General features: G+C 36.6%; 1 protein-coding gene across 6 annotated transcripts in view; it reads left to right on the forward strand.

The window, feature by feature from the left end:
* The window catches only part of LOC133240019 (disintegrin and metalloproteinase domain-containing protein 32-like), a 173773-nt gene that overhangs the window by 139236 nt on the left and 10882 nt on the right, over positions 1–23655 (forward strand). For 4 of the 6 annotated variants that reach the window (XM_061404536.1, XM_061404535.1, XM_061404537.1 and 1 more), the window contains 2 exons: positions 16734–16824; positions 17975–18134. The exons of the other annotated variants lie outside the window; for them this stretch is intronic. In XM_061404536.1, the coding sequence (XP_061260520.1) occupies positions 16734–16824; positions 17975–18134 (251 nt within the window). The remainder of the gene's footprint in view (positions 1–16733; positions 16825–17974; positions 18135–23655) is intronic. 6 annotated transcript variants of the gene reach the window in all.

The following is a 23655-nucleotide window of genomic DNA, read 5'->3' on the forward strand; positions in this document are numbered from 1 at the left end:
GACAGGGAGGCCTGGCATGCTGCAATTCATGGGGTCACAAAGAGTCAGATATTACTGAGCAACTGAACTGAACTGAACTGAAAATCATTATAAAAAACAATATTTGTACAATTATGTATAATATATGTACAGTTGACTGTGGAACCTACAGATATGGCGGGTCAGTGGTCCTATGCACTTTATGCAAAGGAATTTGATATCTGCAGGGGTCATAGAACCAATTCCCCTTGGATTTTGAAGGAGGTCTGTAACTTTTTAAATCATTCTCTTATGTTAAATGTCATGTGATATTTGATTCTTCATTATTATCAAAATTTGCTTTGATGTACAAACTTGTATCTAAATATTTGTAAACATTCTTGCTGTTTCTATAGGATAGATCCCCAAAAGTAGAATTTTAGACTGTAAGGGAGTAATTCCTTTTATGATATTAACCTAAAAAATTTAAGTGCTTTCCAATGAGTTTCATAAATCTCCTCTATAGGAACAGGCATATAAAAAATTCTTCTTTCATTTCTTCTTCTCAAGTATAAGCACTATTTTTAATATTTGCTAACTTGATACGTAAGAGAAGGTTCTTCACTATACATTTTTTTTGGCCACTTGTAAGAATTATTTTTTAAATTGAAAGATACTTGCTTTATAATGTGTTGATTTCTGCTATACAACAATGTGAATAAACTATAAGTATACATATGTCCCTTCCTTCTTGAGCCTCACTCCACTCCTCCATTCCACTCCTCTAGGTCATCACAAAGCATTGAGTTGAGTTCCGTGTGCTATACAGCTGCTTCCTTCTACCAATCTATTTTACACATGGTAGTATATGTATGTCAACTCTACTCTCTCAGTTCTTCCTTCCTCTTCCCCCACTGTGTCCACAAGTTCATTCTCAGTCTGTGTGTCTGTCCTGCCTTGCAAACAGGTTCATTAGTACCAATTTTCAAGATTCCATATATATGGATTAGTATACAATATTCATTTTTTTCTTTTTGACTTACTTCACTCTGTATAACAGGCTCTAGTTCATCCACCTTACTACAACGGATTCAAATTTGTTTCTCATTATGGCTGAGTAATATTCCTTTGTATATATGTACTACAAATTATTTATCCATTCATCTATTGATGGCTATCTAGGTTGCTTCCACATCTTAGCTACTGTAAATAGTGTGCAGTGAACTTTGGGGTACATGTGTCTTTTTGAGTTATGGTTTTTTCAGGGTATATGCCCAGTAGTGGAGTTGCTAGGTCATATGGTGGTTTTTTCCCTAGATTTTTAAGGAGTCTCCATACTGTTTTCCATAGTAGCTGTATAAATTTACATTCCCAATGACAGTGCAAGAGGGTTCTCTCTTACCCACATCCTCTCCAGCATTTATGTTTATGATGGTGATTATGTTTGTGATTATTTGGTGATGGCCATTCAGACTTGTGTACAGTGATACCTCACTGCAGTTTTGATTTGCATTTCTCTAATAATGAGCTTACTTCTTGGAAGAAAAGCTATGACAAACCTAGATAGCAGTTGAAAAGCAGAGAGATTACTTTGCTGATAAAGGTCCATTGAGTCAAAGCTGTGGTTTTTACCATAGTCATGTATGGATGTGAGAGTTGGATAATGAAGAAGGAAGGGTGAATGCTGAAGAACTGATGGTTTTGAACTGTAGTATTGGAGAAGACTTTTGAGAATCTCTTGGACAGCAAGGAGATCAAACTAGTCAATGCTAAAGGAAATCAGTCCTGAATATTCATTGGAAGGACTGATGCTGACGCTGAAGCTCCAGTACTTTGGCCACCTGATACAAAGAGCCAACTCATTGGAAAAGACCCTGATTCTGGGAAAGATTGAAGGCAGGAGGAAAAGGGGATGGCAGAGGATGAGATGGTTGGATGGCATCACCAACTCAATGGATATGGGTTTGAGAAAACACAGGGAGGTGGTGAAGGACAGGGAAGCCTGGTATGCTGTAGTTCATGGGATCACAAAGAGTCGGAAGTGACAAGCAACTGAACAACAACAACGATAATGAGCATGTTGAGCATCTTTTCATGTGTTTGTTGACCATCTGTATGTCTTCTTTGGAGAAATGTCTGTTTAGGTCTTCTGCCCATTTTTTTATTGGGTTGTTTGTTCTTCTGGTATTTAGCTGCATGAGCTGCTTGTATATTTTGGAGATGAATCCCTTGTCAGTTGCTTCATTTGCAGTGATATCCATTCTGAGTATTGTCTTTTCATCTTGTTTAATGTTTCTTTTGCTGTACAAAAGCTTCTAAGTTTAATTAGATCTCATTTGTTTATTTTGTTTTTATTTCCATTACTCTAGGAGGTTAGTCAAAGAGGATCTTGCTGAGATTTTTATCAAAGAGTTCTCTATGTTTTCCTCTACGAGTTTTATAGTGTCTGGTCTTGCAATTAGGTCTTTAATCCATTTTGAGTTTATTTTTGTGTATGGTGTTAGGAAGCGTTCGAATTTCATTCTTTTACATGCTGTCCAGTTTTTCCAGCACCACCTTTTGAAGAGGCCATCATCCTTTCTCCATTGTATATTCTTGCCCCCTTTTTCAAAGATAAGGTGCCCATAGGTATGTGGGTTTATTTCTGGGCTTTCTTTCTATCTTATTCCATTGATTTATGTATTTTTTTGTGTGCCAGTGCCATACTGTCTTGATTACTGTAGCTTTGTAGTATAGTCTTTGAAGTTAGGAAGACTGATTCCCCCAACTCCATTTTTCTCAGGATTTCTTTGACTATTGATTCATGGTCTTTTGTGTTTCTATACAAGTTGTAAATTTTTTTTGTTCTAGTTCTCTGAAAAATTACTTTGGTAATTTGATAGGAATCATTGAATTTGTTGATTGCTTTGGTAGTATAGTCATTTTCACAATATTGATTTTTCTAATTAAAAAACATAGTGTATCTCTCCATCTCTTTGTGTTCTTTGATTTCTTTCATAAGTATCTTATATGTTTCTGCATATAGGTCTTTTGTCTCCTTAGGTAGGTTTATTCCTAGGTATTTTATTCTTTTCGTTGAAATGGTGAGTGGGATTGTTTTTTTAATTTCTCTTTCTGATTTTTCGTTGTTAGTGTATAGGAATGCAAGAAATTTCAATATTAATTTTACATTCTGAGATTTTACTAAATTCATTGATTAACTCTAGTAATTTTCTGATGGTATCTTTAGGGTTTTCTATGTATAGTATCATGTTATCTGCAAAAAGTGAGAATTTTCCTTCTTGTTTTGCAGTCTTGATTCCTTTTATATATTTTTATTTTCTGATTGCAGTTGCTAGGACTCCCAGAACTATATTAAATAATAGTGGTGAGAATGGGCACCCTTCTCTCATTCTTGATCTTAGAAGAAGTGCTTTCAGGGTTTTACCATTGAGAATAATGTTTGCTGTGGGTTTGTTTTACATTGCTTCTATTATGTTGAGGTTAGGTTCCTTCTTTGCCCACTTTCTGGAGTTTGTTTTTTTTTTTAATCATAAATGGGTGTTGAATTTTGTCAAAAGCTTTCACTGCATGTATTAAGATTGTCATATGTTTTTTATCTTTCAATCTGTTAGTATGGTGTATCATTGATCAATTCACATATATTGAAGATTTCTTGAATCCTTGGGATAAACCTCCCTTGATCATAGTGTATGATCCATAGTGTATATCATAGTGTATTGTTGGATTCAGTTTTATAGTATTTTGTTGAGAATGTTTATCTGTGATATTGGTCTGCCCACAGTTTTCTTTTTTTGCAGTATCTTTTTCTGGTTTTGGTGTAAGGGTGATTGTGGCCTCATAGAATGAGGTTGGAAATGTTCTTCCCTCTGCAATTTTTTGGGTAGTTTGAGCATTTCTAAATGTTTGGTAGAATTCACCTGTGAGACCATCTGGCCCTGGGCTTTTGTTTGTTGGAAGATTTTGATCACAATTTCACAGTTTGTGATTGGTCTGCTCATATATTCTATTTTCCCCTTGTTCAGTCTTGGGAGGTTGTACTGTTCTAAAAATTTGTCCATTTCTTTGGGGTTATCTGTTTTATTGGCATATAGTTGCTCATTGTAGCCTCATATGATGTTTTTGTTTTTGTATTTCTGCATTGTCTATTGTAATTTCTTTTTCATTTCTAATTTTATTGTTTTGAGTCTTCCCTTTTTTCTTGATGAGTCTGGCTAATAGTTTTTCAATTTTGTTTATCTTCTCAAAGAACCAACTTTCAGTTGTACTGATCTTTGCTATTTTTTTTTCTTCATTTCTGCTCTAATCTTTATGATTTATTTCCTTCTACTAATTTTGGGAGTTCTTTGTTCTTCTTCTTCTAGTTTTTTTTAGGTATGTGGTTAGGTTGTTTATTTGATGTTTATCTCATTTCTTGAGGTAGGATTGTATTGCTATAAAACTCTCTTAGAACTGCTTTTGTTGTATCCCATAGGTTTTGGATAATTGTGTTTTTGTTGTCATTTCTAGGTATTTTTTGATTTCCTCATTGATTTCAGTGATCACTTGGTTGTTTAGAATTGTATTATTTAATCTCAGTGTTTGTGTTTTTTTTACAGTTTTTTTCCTGTAATTGATATCTTTTTTTTTTTGTAATTTATATCTAATCTCCTAGCATTTTAGTCAGAAAAGGTACTTGATACAATTTCAGTTTCTTAAATTTACTGATGCTTGATGTGATGCATGTGATCTATCCTGGAGATGTTCCATGTGCACTTGAGAAAATAGTGCATTCTGATGCTCTTGGGTAGAATGCCCTTCCCAGGTGGCACTAGTGGTTAAGAACCCTCCTGCCAATGCAGAGGATGTAAGACACAGGTTCGATCCCTGGGTTGGGAAGATCCCCTGGAGGAAGGCAGGGCAAGCCACTCCAGTATTCTTACATGGAGAATCCCATGGTCAGAGGAGCCTGGTGGGCTATAGTCCATAGGGTCACAAAGAGTAGAACATGACTGATGATGCATGTTCTCTAAATATCAATTAGGTTCATCTGGTCTAATGTGTCATTTAAGGCTTGTGTTTCCTTATTAATGTTCTGTCTGGATGATCTGGTATAAGTGGGATGTTAAACTCCCCACTATTATTTTGTTAATGTCAACTTCCTCTTTTATATCTGTTAGCATTTGCCTTCTGTATTGAGTTACTCCTGTGTTGGGTACATAAATATTTATAATTGTTATGTCTTCTTGTTTTGATCCCTTGATCATTATGTAGTGTTCTTTGTTTCTTGTAGTAGCCTTTATTTTAAAATATATTGTGTCTGATATGAGAATTGACACTCCAGCTTTCTTTTGACTTCCTTTTGCATGGACTATCTTTTTCCATCCCCCTTTGTTATGGTTCTAATTAAGTCTTCTTTGTCTGTTGCTGAGATTGAACATATATTCATGTGTTTAATATTGTATGTTGATCATAGAATTATCTGTTTCTGCCTTTTACCCATTGGGTTTCTACTTCCATGTGGTATATAAGCTGTGGTGTCATGTATATTATTCATTTTAAAAATATATAGTGGCTATTTTATTTTATTGATCCAACTATTCTCATCCCATTATAATATTGTTTTGCATTTTATAACTGTTGGTAAAAATCAAAGATTTATGTTGATATGTGTCAAATTTTCTAATTATTCCATTTTGGATTATTTATTCAAAATCCTTTGTTATTTTCAGGATAGTTTTATGTCTTCTTTACATGATGTTACACACTCCTTGTTTTAATTATTTACTTGTATCACATAGTTTTGTTACTGGTGTGATCAGAGGTCTTTTTCATTACAGTTACTATGTAGGAAAGTTAAGAATATTTGCCTATTCATTTTTATTCAGTCAACTTACTAAACTACAGAACATTATTGAAGTTTCTGGTAGACAATTATCTCTTGAAAATAGTGATAAAATTACCCTTTTATTTATAGTAGCTGTACTTTTAGTTATCTATATTGCTGTATTATATTGATGGGATCTTAAAGGAAAAATTAAAATCATAGGGGTTATTTTCTATGTACCTTGGAAGTCATCCTTGCCCTCTGACACAGTGTGTCTCAGATACACCTTGGGTTATTCAGTACCACTTATGTAATCAGTCACTTTTGAGAAGCTTTGGCACTTTTGAAAAGGGAGTGATATTCAAGACCACAATTAGATCCCTAAGAGTACACACTTTATTTTTTCACATAAGGACTTAAGACATACTAGAGATACACTGAGGTTACAATCTCCTGTTTTTAAAAAGCAGAATTATCCTTTTCTCAGAGAGGCTCATGGATTTTGGATGGTATGAAAGAATACATGGATCTTTAATCACACTTTTGCCATAAACAACTAGAAAGCTGGGAAGAAATGTATGAAACAGCAGTTTTCAGGTACTAGATAGTAGGATAGGGCTTTGTTCCATGAGAGAAGGGAAACAAATGAGATGTGATTTCCCTGGTTCTCTTCCTGTTGTCAGATTTTGGACTGCTGTGCCTTGGGTAGACACGGGCATAGTAGGTTGAAGAGACAGAGATTGGAGTTAAGAGATTAAAGTAGGTAGAATTTTGGAGGCAGAGTTCCAGGGAAGAAGCACTGGTATGCAGAAACAGCTTCAGAAGTTTGCATAGCTGTCCCCATGGGCCTGTTGATGAATATCAAACCGTACAAGATCAGGCAAAGAATGACAAAACTATAAGCTGAACAATTATCAGTGTTTACAGAAGGCTGGAGTTATCTGAGTTACAGTCAATCAGAGTGAAGCTATTTCTTTGAAAACCTGGGATATTCACTAGAGATCCCAGAAAAATCATGCTTTGCTGCTGCTGCTGCTGCTGAGTTGCTTCAGTCGTGTCTGACTCTGTGCGACCCCATAGACGGCAACCCACCAGGCTCCTCTGTCCCTGAGATTCTCCAGGCAAGAATGCTGGAGTGGGTTGCCATTCTACCAGTGGTTTTTTTTTGGGGGGGTGATTTTGCTCCCTAGAAGGCATCTGGAGGATATTTTCTAGTTGTCACACCAGTGGAGCTTCTGGATAGGGTGGGTAGAGGTCCTCACCACCCTGCTTGGCCAGAAAAACACCTACAGCAAAGAATTTTCTGGCCCCAAATGTCAATAGTGCTGAGGCTGAAGCTTTGTGGTACAAATAATGTGGATGCACGTCCTTGACAGTGATATGGGAAACTTGGTCTTTTGATTTCCATGAGAAAGGGCTACTAATTAAGGACTAAAAAATAAAGGGAATTTGGGGAAAATCTATGCAAGGTATGAATGGAAAAAAGAATACAAATAAGCCAAGACTAGTGATAAAGGAGTGTTGAAAAAATATGGGAAGGAGGGTTTTCATACAACTAGTGTATATTTATTTTTGAATGACATAACCACAATATGTGCATTTCTTATGATGTTTTGAACTCCTAAGACACTCAGAAAGTGGATCTTTGGATTTTAAAACCAAGAAATCAGTAACAGAATAATAACTCTTATGTGTAGAAGTTATTTTGGTGTGGTGTAGTTGTGAAAGCCTTTAAAAGATAAATGAATAATTTTGCTTTTTTTTTTTTTCCAGAACAAGAATTGTAGTTGAAAATGTGTGGAAGGAAAGAATGTGTCTTATATTCCTTTACTGGATTTTCATTCTTTGCTAACAATCTTGGTGTAAAAAAAATCCATAGCTTCAGTCCTGGCTGGAAATTAGTCCTGACCTTAACAGGTTTCAGTGTGAGAGCTCTTTAGATATGTGCCTGCTCATTTGTAGTTATCTTTTCTGAGGTATTTCTTTTTTCTCTGTGATGTTTGTTTCTGAGTTGTAACAAAGAAATTTCAGTTGAGTTGCATATGGTTTAGCTCCTAGCGTAACAGTTGCCTGAGCCTACTAACATTTATATCCCTGCCTGTAATGATTTACTTAAAAAATCTTTTATTTTGAAATATTTGTAGAATCTCAGGAAATGCATGTAAATGCACTGAATGATTGAGTTTTTACCACACGGAGCTTCTCATCTGTTACCGTGAAAAGCATTTTATTCCTATCATTAGTTCTAGAGTGACCTAATAGTTGAACAAATGACCATGATCTAGAGCAAAAATATTAAGGGAATTTTAGAAAACTGAAGGTCCTTGAAAGGTTTATTTTGGGTGAAAAAATAGTCCTATACCTCAGTTAATTTAAGATTAAGGATATTTTTACTTAGTGCTTTGAAACTTAGTGCTTTTCTGTGTACAGTTCTTTTGTCTCCTTAGGTGAGTTTATTCCTAGATATTTAATTCTTTTTGTTGGAATGGTGAATGGGGTTGATTCCTTAATTTCTCATTCTGATTTTTCATTATTGATACATAGAAATGCAAATGATTTCTGTGTGTTGATTTTGTATACTGCAACTTTGCTAAATTCACTGATTGGCTCTAGTAAATTTCTGATACTACCTTTAGGGTTTTCTATGTACAGAATCATGTCATCTGCAGACAGTGAGAGCTTTACTTCTTTTCTGATCTGGATTGCTTTCTTTTTCTTCTCTGATTGCTGTAGCTAGGACTTCTAAAACTATGTTGAATGATAGTGGTGAAAGTGGACATCCTTGTCTTGTTTCTGATCTTAGGGAGAATGCTTTCCATTTTTTACCATTGAGAATAATGTTTGCTGTAGGCTTATCATATATGGCCTTTACTATGTTGAGGTAGGTTCCTTCTATGCCCATTTTTTGAAGAGTTTTAATCATAAACAGGTCCTGAATTTTTTTTTAAGGTCCTGAATTTTGTCAAAGGCTTTTTCTGCATCTATTGAAATAATCATATAGTTTTATCTTTTAATTTGTTAACATGGTGTATCAGATTGATTGATTTGCATATATTGAAGAATCCCTGCATTCCTGGAATAAACCCAACTTGATCATGCTGTATGAGCTTTCTGATGTGTTGCTGAATTTTGTTTGTTAAAATTGTGTTGAGGACTTTTGCATCTATGTTCGTCAGTGATATTAGCCTGTAGTTTTCTTTTTCTGTGTTGTCTTTGTCTGGTTTTGGTATCAGGGTGATGGTGGCCTCATAGAATGAGTTTGGAAGTGTTCCTTCCTCTGCAATTTTTTGAAAGAGTTTTAGAAGCATAGCCATTAGCTCTTCTCTAAATGTTTGATAGAATGCTCCTGTGAAGCCATCTGGTCCTGGGATTTTGTTTTTTGGGAGACTTTTGATCACAGCTTCAATTTCAGCACTTGTCATTGGGTTGCTCATAATTTTTATTTCTTCCTGGCTCAGTCTTGGAAGATTGAACTTTTCTAAGAACCTGTCAGTTTCTTCCAGGTTATCCACTTTATTGCCATATAGTTGTTCATAATAGTCTCTTATAAACCTTTGTATTTCTGCATTGTCTGTTGTAACCTATCCTTTTTCATTTTTAATTTTGTTGATTTGATTCTTCTCTTTTTTTTCTTGATGAATCTGGCTAAAGGTTGGTCAATTTTATCTTCTCAAAGAACCAGCTTTTAGTTTTATTAGTCTTTAATAGTGTTTCTTTCATTTCTTTTTCATTTATTTGTGCTTGGATTTTTTAAAAATTTATTTATTTATTTAAATTTTATTTTATTTAACTTTACAATATTGCATTGGTTTTGCCATATATCAAAATGAATCTGCCACAGGTATACATGTGTTCCCCATCCTGAACCCTCCTCCCTCCTCCCTCCCCATACCATCCCTGTGCTTGGATCTTTATGATTTCTTTTCTTTTACTAATTTTTGGGTCTTTTTGTTCTTCTTTTTCCAGTTGTTTTAGATGTAAAGTTAGGCTGTCTATTCAATGTTTTTCTTGTTTCTTGAGGTAGGATTGTATTGCTATAAACTTCTCTCTTAGGACTGATTTTGTTGCTTCCCATAGGTTTTGAGTTTTCATTTTTTCATTGTCATTTGTTTCTAGAATTTTTAAAATTTCCCTTTTGATTTCTTCAGTAACCTGTTGGTTATTTAGAAACGTGCTGTTTAATCTCCACGTGTTTGTGTTTCTTACAGTTTTTTCCTTGTAATTGATATCTAGTCTCAGAGTGTTGTGGTTGGCGAAGATGCTTGATATGATTTCAATTTTCTTAAATTTACTGAGGTTTGATTTGTGACCCAAGATGTCTATCCTGGAGAATGTTCCATGTGCACTTTAGAGGAATGTGTATTCTTCTGCATTTGGATGCTATGTCCTGAAGATGTCAACGAGATTCATCTCATCTAATATATCATTTAAGACTTGTGTTTCCTTATTAATTTTCTGTTTTGGTGGTCTGTCCATTGGTGTGAATGGGGGAGTAAAGTCTCCTACTCTTATTGTGTTACTGTGAATTTCTCCTTTGTGTTTGTTAGTGTTTTATGTATTGAGGTGCACCTATGTTGTGTGCATAGGAGTTATAATTGTTATGTCTTCCTCTTGGATTGATCCCTTGATCATTATGTAGTGTTCTTCCTTATCTCTTGTAATCTTAATTTTAAGGTCTATTTTGTCTGATGTGAGGATTGCTACTCCTGCTTTCTTTTGCTTCACATTTGCATGGAATATATTTTTCCATCCTCTCACTTTCAGTCTGTATGTGTCTTGAGGTCTGAAGTGGTTTTCTTGTACACAGCATATATATGGGTTTTGTTTTTGTATCCATTCAACCAGTCTGTGTCTTTTGGTTGGAGCATTTAATCCATTTACATTTAAAGTAGTTATTGATATAGATATTCCTATTGCCCTTTTCTTAATTGCTTGGGGTTGATTTTATAGATCTTTTTTCTTCTCTTGTATTTCTTGACTATATAAGTTCACTTAGTGTTTGTTGTGAAGCTGGTTTGGTTGCACTGAATTCTCTTAACTTTTACTTGTCTGAAAAGCTTTTTATTTCTCCATCAGTTTTGAATGAGAGATCCTTGCCGGGTACAGTAATCTTGGTTGTGGATTTTTCCCATTCAGTACTTTAAATATATCCTGCCATTCCCTTCTGGCCTACAGAGTTTCTGCTGAAAGATCAGCTGTGAAGCGTGTGGGTTTTCCCTTGTATGTTACTTGTTGCTTTTCCCTTGCTGCTTTTAATATTCTTTCTTTGTGTTTAGTCTTTTTAAGTTTGATAAGTATGTGTCTTGATGTGTTTCTCCTTGTGTTTATCCTGTATGGGACTCTTTGTGCCTCTTGGACTTGACTGTTTCCCTTTCCATGTTCGGGAAATTTTCAACCATCTCTTCAAAAATTTTCTCATACACTTGCTTTCTCTCTTCTTCTTCTAGGACCCCTGTAATTCAAATGTTGGTGCATTTGATATTGCCCCAGTCCATGGGGTCGCGAAGAGTCGGACACGACTGAGCGACTTCACTTTCACTTTTCGCTTTCATGCATTGGAGAAGGAAATGGCAACCCACTCCAGTGTTCTTACCTGGAGAATCCCAGGGATGGGGGCTGCTGATTATGGGGTCGCACAGAGTCGGACACGACTGAAGTGACTTAGCAGCAGCAGCAGCAGCAGCAGCAGAGGTCTCTGAGACTATCCTCAGTTCTTTTCATTCTTTTTACTTTATTCTGCTCTTCAGAAGTTATTTTCAGCATTTTATCTTCCAGCTCACTGATTCATTCTTCTGCTTCAGATATTCTGCTCTTGATTCATTCTAGATCATTTTTAACTTCAATCATTGTGTGTCTCTGCATGTTCATTCTTTAATTCTTCTAGGTCTTTGTTAATTGATTCTTGAATTTTTCTCCATTTTGCTTTCAAGGTTTACTATCAGTTATCTGAATTCTTTTTCAGATAGCTTGCCTCTTTCCTCTTCATTTATTTGGACTTCTGTGTTTTTAGTTTGTTTCTTCATTTGTGTAGTAGTTCTCTGCCTTTTCATTTTCTAACTTATTGTGTTTGAGGTCTCCTTTTCTAGGTTTCAAGGTTGAATTCTTTCTTCCTTTTGGTGTCTGCCCTGTAAGATTGATCCAGTGGTTTGTGTAAATTTCTTATAGGGTGAGATTTGTGCTGAATTTTTGTTTATTGTTTTTCCTCTGATGGGCAAGGCTGAGAGAGGCGGTAATCCTGTCTTCTGATGATTTTGTTAGTATTTTTGTTTTGTTTGTTGTTTGGATGAGGAGTCCTGCACAGGGTGCTTTGGTGGTTGGGTGATGTTGGGTATTGTATTCCAGTGGTTTCATTTGTGTGAATTCTCACTATTTGATACCCCTTAGGGTTAGTTCTCTGGTAGTCTAGCATCTTGGAGTCAGTGCTCCCACTCCAAAGGCTCAGGGCTTGATCTCAGGAACAAAGTTTCCACAAGTGGTTTGTTATGGCATTAAGTGAGATAAAAACAAATATCAAAAAATGAGAAACCAAAGTTGGACCCCAGACAAATGGCAGTTACAAAATCAGGCAAATAATAATCGAAATAATGGAATATTCACATATACATATATACCCATGAGCAAAGTCAAAACATTCCAACAACAATAAAGTACAATAGATTGACTCGGTGAACAACAGAAATAAAAAATTATATTTACTAATTAAGAACAAAACTAACTAAAGCACAAACTGGAAAACAAAACTAAAGCAAAGTGCCAAGTGGGAAATAAAGGAATTAAAAAAACAAACAAACTAACAAATGTGTTGAGAGGAAAGGAAAGAAAGAAAAGAGAGAAAGAATAGATATGCAAAGTTAAATAGAGGCAGATCAAGAAGATTTATATAAAAGATTCACTGCAAGGGCAAAAGAGCAGTACGAAAGGCAAACAAAGGAATAAATGTAGAAAGAATATAATAGATTTTAAAAAATTAAAAGTTAAAATTATAAAAAAGAGGAAAAAAAAAAAGAGAGAAGAAAAAGAAATGGAATAAAAGGAAAACTCCACAGAACTACAAAGGCCCAATGTAGAGGCAGAGGTTAATAACAACAGTAAAAAGTGTGACTGAATATACATATATACATATACACCCATAAGCAAAATAAAAACAGTCCAACAAAAATAAAGGGCAATAGTTAGACCTGGCAAACAAAGGAAACCAAAAATTATGTCTACCAGAACAAAAGTAACTGAAGCATAAACTGGAAAACAAAACTAAACCAAGGTGCCAATTGGGGTATAAAGCAATGAAAATAAAACAAACAAATATGTTGAAACTAAAGGAAAGAAATAAAAGAAAGAAAGAATAGATATGTAGAGTTAAATAGAGGTAGATAAATAAGATTTATATATATTAAAATTAACTGCAAGGGGAAAAGAACAGTAGGAAAAGCAAACAAAGGAATAAATTTAGAAAAAATAATAATAGGTTTAAAAAATTAAATTAAAAAAGAGAAAAGGAAAAAAAAAAAAAACCCAAACTGTCCAGAACTGCAAAAGCCCAACAACGAGGCAGAAGTTTATAACAACAATGAAAAAATTTGAATGAGGGGAAAAAAAAAAAGCTCAAAAGCTTAGTTAGATTTCAAGTGCCAATAAAATCTAACAACTACAATGTGGGGGCAGGGGAGGGAAAAAAAGAGGAAAAATCCAAAATAATCTACAGAACAAGTCAAAACACAAGAATAATAAATGTTTTTCTTGAGTCACTGCTGTCAGCGTCCTTTCCCTCGCTGGGAGTCACAGTCTGCCTCACCTCCCTAGGATGCCCTCCAACACTGTGCTGGTCTCAGGACCTGCTGTGGGGGCAGCTCAGATTCTAATCTGCTCCTACTCCTGTGTGTTCTTGCCTCCAATGTCCACAGCTGTCAGAACTAGTGTGTTTTCTTTTGTGGGAGCTCTCAATGTCCTTTTACATATGTTCCATAGACACAGAGTCTGCCTAGTTGATCATGAGAATTTAATCTGCAGCTTGTACAGCTGGTGGGAGGGTTTTGGGTCTTCTTCCTTAGCCACACTGTCCCTGGGTTTCAACTGTGGTTTTATTTCCACCTCTGCATATTGGTCGTCTACTGGGGTTTGCTCCTGAGGCTGCCCTGGAAGACTTGGGCCTGCCCCAGTGAGGGCCAGGTGTGGAGGTGGTGCAGCTGCTTGGCTTGCAGGGGTTCTGGCAGCACCAGGTACTCAGCAGAGTTGGCGGCTAGGGTAGCAGGAAATATAGTCCTCTAGAAGGGTGGATATGGGAAAATTCTTTTTAATAGTATAAACAATATAGAAGAAATAATGGAGTTAAATCATTATCAACAGATGCTAAAACTAGTGGGTGAAACTCTTATGAGGACCCAGATACTTACATATGTCCATATTACATACACAAGTTGTCTCCTCCAATGGAACCGTTACAACTTACAGTGGAAAAAACTTGGAAGACATCACCTAAACGAAGTGATCCAAATGTGACAACACAATGACATCATGTGTAGCTAGCAAAGTAATGCTCAAGATCCTCCAAGCCACGCTTCAACAGTACGTGAACAGTGAACTTCCAGATGTTCAAGGTGGATTTAGAAAAGGCAGAGGAACCAGAGATCAAATTGCCAACATTTGTTGGACCCTAGAAAAAGCAAGAGAGTTCCAGAAAAACATCTACTTCTGCTTTATTGACTATGCCCAAGCCCATGACTGTGTGGATCACAACAAACTGTTGAAAATTCTTAAAGAGATGGGAATACCAGACCACCTGACCTACCTCCTGAGAAATCTGTATGCAGGTCAGGAAGTAACAGTTAGAACTCGACATGGAACAACAGACTGGTTCCAAATCAGGAAAGGAGTATGTCCAGGCTGTATATTGTCACCCTGCTTATTTAACTTATATGCAGAGTACATCATGTGAACTACCAGGCTGGATGAAGCACAAGTTGGAATCAAGATTGCCGGGAGAAATATCAATAACATCGGATATGCAGATGACACCACCCTTATGGCAGAAAAGGAAGAAGAACTAAAGACCCTCGATGAAAGTGAAAGAGGAGAGGGAAAAAGCTGGCTTAAAATTCAACATTCAGGAAACTAGGATTATGGCATCCGGTCCCATCACTTTTGGTAAGTAGATGGTGAAGCCATGGAAACAGTGAGAGACTTCATTTTTAGTTGGGGGGGGGGGGTTCCAAAATCACTGCAGATGGTGACTGCAGCCATGAAATTAAAAGATGCTTGCTCCTTGGAAGAAAAGTTATGACCAAACTAGACAGCATATTCAAAAGCAGACACATTACTTTGCCAACAAAGGTCTGTCTAGTCAAAGCTATGGTTTTTCCAGTAGTCATGTATGTATGTGAGAGTTGGACTATAGAAAAAACTGAGCACCGAAGAATTGATGCTTTTGAATTGTGGTGTTGGGAAGACTTCAGAGTCTCTTGGACTGCAAGGAGATCCAACCAGTCCATCCTAAAGGAAACCAGTCCTGAATATTCATTGGAAGGACTGATGCTGAAGCTGAAACTCCCAATACTCTGGCCACCTGATGCGAAGAACTGACTCACTGGAAAAGACCCTGATGCTGGGAAAGATTGAAGGCAGGAGGAGAAGGGGACAACAGAGGATGAGGTGATTGGATGGCATGACTGACTTGATGGGCATGAGTTTGAGTAAGCTCCGGGAGTTGGTGATGGACAGGGAAGCTTGGTGTGCGGCAGTCAACGGGATCACACAGAGTTGGACATGACTGAGTGACTGAACTGAACTGACAACATGTGTCTCTTGAGAAAGGCAATATTATTTCAGTGAGATATTGGGTTGGCCCAAAATTCATTCTGGTTTTTCTGTAAGATGTTCTAGAAAAGCATGAATGGACTTTTTGGCCAAGCCAGTATTTCAGAGTAAACACACACACACACACACACACACACTACAACATGAAAGTGATATGACAGAAGCTAGGGCAGTGGAAACCGCAAACAGAACACTTTTTTCCATGTATATCTTAGCCATGGAATACAGGAATTAGAATCACATTCTTAAATTGAGATGTTAGAAATTGAGAGGTGTTTTATATCATTTTCAGGAGTAGCATAGCCTAGTGGTCAAGGGCAGAGACTGAAACCAGATTTCTTTGGTTTAAATTGTCTCCACCACTTACTAGCCATGTGACTTTTGGCAAGTTAAATATCTATGCCTCCAGGTTATTCATCTTTAGAGTGGGAATAATAATTGTCCCAACCTTACAGGACTGTTGTGAGGGTTTGAGTAAATCAATGTAAAGTGCTGAGAATGGAGGCTCACACATTGGCAAGCACCATAAAGCTGTTCCTATCGTTAATTAGTTAATTACAAAGATTATCTGATACTCTCTTGGAATACAAAAAACTTTTGCTTAAAAATCAAACAAACAAAAACTAATGAAGTAAACAAACGATCCTGGTCAAGGGCAGTGCTATGCTGTTAAATGTTTACCAAGTAGCTTGAGGAAGCATAAAGTCCTCATCTATGTATACAGATACTTCAGACCACCACATGATGTTACTGAAAATGAAGATGGGAAGAAGTGTACACAGTCCTCCTTGCAAGCTGATACTGGCTGGCTCTAACACACCGCTGGAATGGTGTCATTTTCAATAGAATTTAAGTAGATGGTTCTGGAATTGCACGCTAAATTTTCAGGTGGACATTTGAAGGTGTTAAGTTTTCCAGATATTTCAAATATTGTGAGCCTCACTTTATAGCTCCTTTTTAGCATGTGTGTGCATCTGTGCCTACTTTAGGCTAAGAAACCAAGCATTTGATTTGTAGAATTATCTCTGTAAATAAATCAAAGAAACAAAATTACACTAGATGAAAATACCAGAGTAAGCCTGATGATCCATCAGATAATTTTGCTTTCTATGAGAAAACATTTTTAAATGACTATCTGAATTTAAAAAAATGATTCTAGGTGTGCACTTCCAGGATGATATGCAATTGTACTGAAGGCTACGCACCTCCAAATTGTACCACGAGAGCCAGAATATCGCCTGGGGCACAGGGCAAGTATCTATTTCTTTTATATATCCAGTTAATAGAATCGTCAAATTACTTGCCTTCACAAAAACATAGTTAGGTTTTTGCCACTTAGAAAGAAACCAATATTTGTAATTAAAAGGTAAACAAATAGGCTTCCAAAAGAAATAGAAACCAATATGCTTTCTTAATCTTGCTTTTTTCCCCCTAATATTAACTTTTCAATATGACTGAAGCTGAGTATCTTTTAAAATTTTTATTTACTTGTGTCTGACTTTCTCCTTTAAATTATCCTTCAACTCTTTCCCACGTTTATGGTTGATCCTGTGATCTGAGCTCTATACCAGCAACACAGCCTGTGTCTAGCACTAATATGTGTCTGTTATAGAAGAAATAAAGGAAGTAGAAGATAAACCTTTAGTCTGAAGGAGTTTTCAGTTTAAATGATAAAAATCTATTAATTGCTGTTAAAGAGATGACAGAAGGAGGCTAAAACAGTATTCTGTTTGTCATGACTTTAGTTTTTGTCATTCATCCACTGATTTAGCAATATTTCTTGAATTCCTAATGTATATGCCAGATGCTTATCATATGACGCTAGGCATGTACAGATAGTAAAACAAAGCCTCACTCCTCATGGAACTGAAAGAATACCCAGTGCTAATTAGTTGCAGAATTAGAGTTAGGGATCATGTCTCCTATTTTTTATGCCTGTGCCATTCTAGTAACACAGCAATGACTCCATAGGTAAAAACAGATCCCCAGTGTTGGAGAGCCAGCACTCTAATAAAGATAAATAAGATATGCACAGATATAGTAGAATTCTGTGATAATGCACCTTGTAATAATGCACGTTTGTTGGTTATATGTCTCTGAAGTTGTGGGGTTCTACTTATACTGGGATTTTGCTGTAGCTGCTGTATAAGGTAGAATACATTAGAACTTCCTGGAATTTAGTGTCTGTTCTTTTAGAATGAGAGTTTATAGAGATAGTCTTAAATATTATGATTCTATCATTATTTTTATTCATTTATTTTAATTAGAGGCTAATTATTATTATTTTTCATTGTTACTTGAATTATGATTAAAATTAAGAACATTGTGATAAGTTTGCTGTAACTTAAAAGTACACAGCTTAATTTTTTTCTCTGATTTTTTATGTATGTTTATTTTTAGATTTACTCACGAAAAGAACTTCTGAGAAGGGCGGGGAGAAGCAGTGGCTTTTGGCTATCTACATTGCTTTACCTGTTCTCGTTGTAGCAACCATAATAGTTGCTTCATGGAAGCTTTCGAAAAAGTGGTTTAGCAAGAAAGAGGAATCCCAAAGTAGTGGGTAAATTAAATTTGTGTTCTGAAGTTAAACCATTTAAATCTAGTCAGATGTAAGGCAATATTATGAACAGCAACAGTACTTCACATTTTATAGGAATTTTGAATGCTACATCAATATCTCATTTAATTGTTTGAGATAGTTTTGGATATCCTTATTTTAAAGTTTCAAAAAGTTCAGAATCTGGTTTAATAACTTGCCAATGTTATTGCCTCGGTAATTGAGACAGGAAGAGTGGAAATGCATCCACATATGTTGCTTTCACATGCCCAGTGGTTCTCGTTTCTATTATATACAAGCTAAACTTTTCCAATATATCATGGCTTTCTCTTTGTTGAAATTTCTGCTTTATATACTCTGAAAGTGTTGGCCATTTAGTCATGTCCTACTTTAGTCATGTCCTACTGTTCACAATCCTGTGGACTGTAGCCCACCAGGTTCCTCTGTCCATAGGATTCTCCATGCAGGAATACTGGAGTGGGCTGCCATTCCCTTCTCCAGGGAGTCTTCTTGACCCAGGGATCGAACCTGGGTCTTGCTGCGCATTGCAGGCAGAGTCTTTACCATTTGAGCCACCAGGCAGTGAATAAATATATAACATTCAGTGTAGTTATATATTCTTGGTGTATTTTCTTTTCATCATTAACAATAGTATCTTAAATTCTATTTTTACTCTTTTATATTGTTGTATCCCAACTTGCTTTATGCAAGTTAGATTTACCTATTACATATTTTTCATCCCTTATTTTCAATCTTTCTTAGATTTTAGTTGATATCCTATAAACAGCCTTTATATGAAAAATATAGTAGTAGAGTTTTCATATTTATATGCTTAATGTATGATCACAGATATTCATGTTGAAATTTACCATCTTATTTTCTTCCTACTTACTATCCTCTTTTTTGGCATTATTTCCTTTTCCCCAATTCCATTTTTTTATTATGATTTTTCTGGCTTCTTTTACTATTTTGTACATTTTTAATTCTGTTTTTATTGTTTTAATGGTTTTTGGTAACTTGTATTTGTAGCAAATGTTATATATATACAATGTCTTAATTTAATCATTATATGTAGTCTTCTGAATAAGACAAGGATCTTGGCCTTGTAACACTAATCTATCTTTTTTGATCTATTTATCATTTGGTTTTTCAGTTTCCTCCAAATAAATTTTGTGTTTTTTTATAATTATCATTGTTATATTTAGTTACCATTTATTAGAATTTCCTGTTACATTTTCCAGATTCTTTGCTTTACCATTCCTTTCTTTTAAATTTAGTTCTGAGATAATTTAAGAAATATAAAAGGCTTCCCTCTTAGCTCAGTTGGTAAAGAATCTGCCTGCAATGCAGGAGACTCTGGTTCTATCCCTGGGTTGGGAAGATGCCCTGGAGAAGGAAATGGCAACTCACTCCAGTATTCTTGCCTGGAGAATCCCATTGTCAGAGGAGCCTGGCAGGCTACAGTTCATGGGGTCGCAAGAGTTGGACACAACTTAGTGACTAAACCACCACCAAGAAATATAAAAAGTTGCAAAAGTGGCATAGAGTTTCTTGGCTCTATCACTTCAGTTCAGTTCAGTTCAGTCGCTCAGTCATGGCCGACTCTTTGTGACCCCATGAATCGCAGCACGCCAGGCCTCCCTGTCCATCACCAACTCCCGGAGTTCACTCAGACTCATGTCCATCGAGTCACTTAGGTTTTATCAATGATAGCATCTTACATTAACTGAATTTTCACAGCCAGGGGACTGGTATTAGTATAGTTTTATCAGTTAAACTATAGGCCTTAAAGCTCAGCCTTTAGAAAACTAAGATCATGGCATCTGGTCCCATCACGTAGATGGGGAAACAGTGGAAACAGTGGCTGACTTTATTTTTGGGGCTCCAAAATCACTGCAGATGGTGATTGCAGCTATAAAATTAAAAGATGCTTACTCCTTGGAAGAAAAGTTATGACCAACCTAGATAGCATATTCAAAAGCAGAGACATTACTTTGCCAACAAAGGTCCGTCTAGTCAAGGCTATGGTTTTTCCAGTAATCATGAATGGATGTGAGAGTTGAACTATAAAAAAGCTGAGCACCGAAGAATTGATGCTTTTGAATTGTGGTGTTGGAGAAGACTCTTGAGAGTCTCTTGGACCACAAGGAGATCCAACCAGTCCATCCTAAAGGAAACCAGTCCTGAATATTCATTGGAAGGACTGATGCTGAAGTTGAAACTCCATACTTTGGCCACCTGATGCGAAGAACTGACTCATTGGAAAAGACCCTGATTCTGGGAAAGATTGAAGGCGGGAGAAGAAGGGGATGACTGAGGATGAGATGGTTGGATGGCATCACTGACTCGATGGGCATGAGTTTGAGTAAGCTCCAGGAGTTGGTGATGGACAGGGAGGCCTGGCGTGCTTTGGTTCGTGGGGTCACAAAGAGTCGGACCTGACTGAGCGACTGAACTGAACTGATAGACCTTATTCATATTCACCAGTGTTTACACACATATATATAGTCCATGGGGTGGTTACAAAGAGTCAAACATTACTGAGAGACTTGCACTTATTTTTTGAGTGTGTGTGTGTGTGTGTGTGTGTGTGTGTGTGTATACATTTTTTTCCCCATGGATCACAGCCTTGTGGTGAAGGGGCTTGCATAACTCAATGAAATGCTGTTCAAGCCCACACAAGACAGATAGGTCATAGTGTAGAGTTCTGTTAAATTCTGGTACACTGGGGGAGGAAATGGCAAACCCACTCCAGTGTTCTCAGTGTGAGAACCCCATGAACAGTATGAAAAAGCAAAAATGTATGACACTGGAAGATAAGCCCCCCTGGTCAGAAGGTGTCCAATATGCTACTTGGGAAGAGCGGAGGGCAATTATTAATAGCTCCAGAAAAAATGGAGTGGCTGGGTCAAAATGGAAATGATGCTCAGTGTGAATGTGTCTGGTGGTGAAAGTAAAGTCCAATGCTGTAAAGAACAATATTGCCTAGAAACCTGGAATGTTAGGTCCCTGAATCAAGGTAAATTGGACATGGTCGAGCAGAAGATGGCAAGGTTGAACATTGACATCTTAGGAATCAGTGAACCAAAATGGGTGTTAATGGGCGAATTTAATTCAGATGACCATTATATCTACTATTGTGGGCCAGAATCCCTTAGAAGAATTGGAGTAGACCTCATGTAGTCAATGAATGCGTCTAAAGTGCTGTACTTGGGTGCAATCTCAAAAACGACAGTATGATCTTGGTTCGTTTCCAAGGCAAACCATTCACCTTCACACAAGTCTATGCCCCAACCACTAATGCTGAAGAAGCTGAAATTGACCGATTCTATGAAGACCTACAAGATCTTCTAGAACTAACACCAAAAAAGGTGTCCTTTTCATCACAGGATTGGAATACAAAAATAGGAAGTCAAGAGATACCAGGAGTAGTAGGCAAATTTTGTCTTGCAGTACAAAATGAAACAGGGCAAAGGCTAACAGAATAGTAGCTGTCTTGGTCTCCCCAGATGGTATCACCTCACTTTGGGGAGACTTCTTTCTCTGCTTGGCTTCCCATTGCTGTGTTACCGCATGGAAAGTCTTCCTTGCAGTAAGAAGGGGCAATCATGGGTCTTCATTTCCTTCTCTCATAGATCACTATCTTGCCTAATATTCAGTATCTGAAAACCAGTATGTAACATGTTTTGTCCAGATTTTCAGTTGTTTCAGGCAGAAGTGTAAATCCTGTTACTCCATTTTGATCAGGATTGGAACTGTATCTTTGTGGTTTGTAACTGCACTTTTGTAGGTATCTCTCCATCTCATATTCTGTTTGATTTTCTCAGATCATTCTCTCATATCACCATTTCTTCCTTCTCAGTCCTGTTCTAGACTTATGGATTCTATTCTTGCAAAAATCTCTATGGAGATTCTAAATATTCTCAGAGTTTTTTTTAATCATTTGTATTTCTTGGTGTGTGAGCTCATTGTTTGGCTATGGCTGCTGATGTTAATTACTAGGGCTTTGTAATCATAGACTCTTTTCTCTTCAATATTTATGATTTTCCCATGAGAATTCAGCATGCCCTGTTTTGAAGACTCACACATGTGGGTGGTTTCATTTTTGCTTCTTTTAAAGCAAAAATATTTAAAGCAAATGCTCTGCATGGTGTTCAAGCATTTGTAGGAGTGTGAACTGGCATCCTGAAAGTGCGTTTTTTGGAGGCTTGGGACTCCTCAGTGATGCACTTACTCCCATCTGTCCTTGCATGTTGCATATCTCCATTTTCCCTGCTGCATTCCAAAGGCCACTGATCAGGATTTTTACTATCCCTGTTGAATGGGTGGTATGACCCTTCATGGTTCCCAGGTTAAGTGGCTCCAGTTAAGGACCTCACTTAGTTTCCCTACATGCAAAGTCCTCATAACTCCTTCTAAGGAATGACTATTGAATCTCTAGTCCCAAAGTTGTATCACTGGTTTAGACACCCCTGCAGTCATTCACTTTTAGCTCCTGTTTACCCTTTGAACTCTCTGTTTCTTCATTTTTACTAGCACCAACAGAATTCTTTTCTTATTAACCTCAGTTATGTGTTAACTGTTCATGCTGTTTTTTTTCAGACCTCCTCTATGAGGAATGGAAAGGGAAATTTTCCCACCAGTTCAGTCTGTCAGATTGTCTAGAAGTCCGTATGGATTTTACCTTATAAAATGTAGCATTTCTTTATCAATGAATAAAAAGTTAAAAGTTGGGGTATAAAGGTCAGAATCAGGCATTCAGGATCAAACCTATATTCTGTGTTCAGAAGTGATAAAGAAAAATCAAATCTGTGCCTTATTGATAATGTCCTCATTGCAGGTTTGAAATATACTTTTTATGGATGAGGTACGCAGGTATATAAGAAAGTTTACTTATTTGCATCTCTGTTTAGTGACCTTGCACATTGTTTTCTTTTTTGGTAACTAATCTTGTAAAAGAGATAATACAGCTTATAAAATGGCCTTTTATTTATGCAGTTGACAGGCTCTCTTACGACTAATTTTGGACACTATTTTCCATTCGTTTAATGTCCAGGTCAGAAGGTGACACTCACAGAAATGTCACCAGGGAGGTAAACTGTAAGGCATCTTAAGACACATGCTGAAAATTAAGAATGAATTAGTAATTCACAATGTCTAGCTACAGTTGGTAAAGTAATCCTCTGAAAACCCGGCTACTAATATATAGTAATTTAGTTTATAGTAAATTAGTCTTCTATTCATTTAAATAAATAAAATTTTTTCTGAGGAAATAAGGAATAAAATGGCTGACTCTAATAAAATTTAGAATATGTATAATTAGTAAAGAAAAAAGGATGTATGTGAGGTTTAGTCAGTTGTGTCTGACCCTTGCAACATCATTGACTGTAACCCTCCAGGCTCCTCTGTCCATGAGATTTTCCAGGCAAGAACACTGGAATGGGTTGCCATTTCCTTCTCCAGGGGATCTTCCTGTCCCAGGGATTGAACCCAGGTCTCCTGCATTGCAGGCAGATTCTTTACT

The sequence above is a fragment of the Bos javanicus genome, chromosome 27 (assembly GCF_032452875.1).
Source record: "Bos javanicus breed banteng chromosome 27, ARS-OSU_banteng_1.0, whole genome shotgun sequence".
In the NCBI taxonomy this organism is placed as follows: domain Eukaryota; kingdom Metazoa; phylum Chordata; class Mammalia; order Artiodactyla; family Bovidae; genus Bos; species Bos javanicus.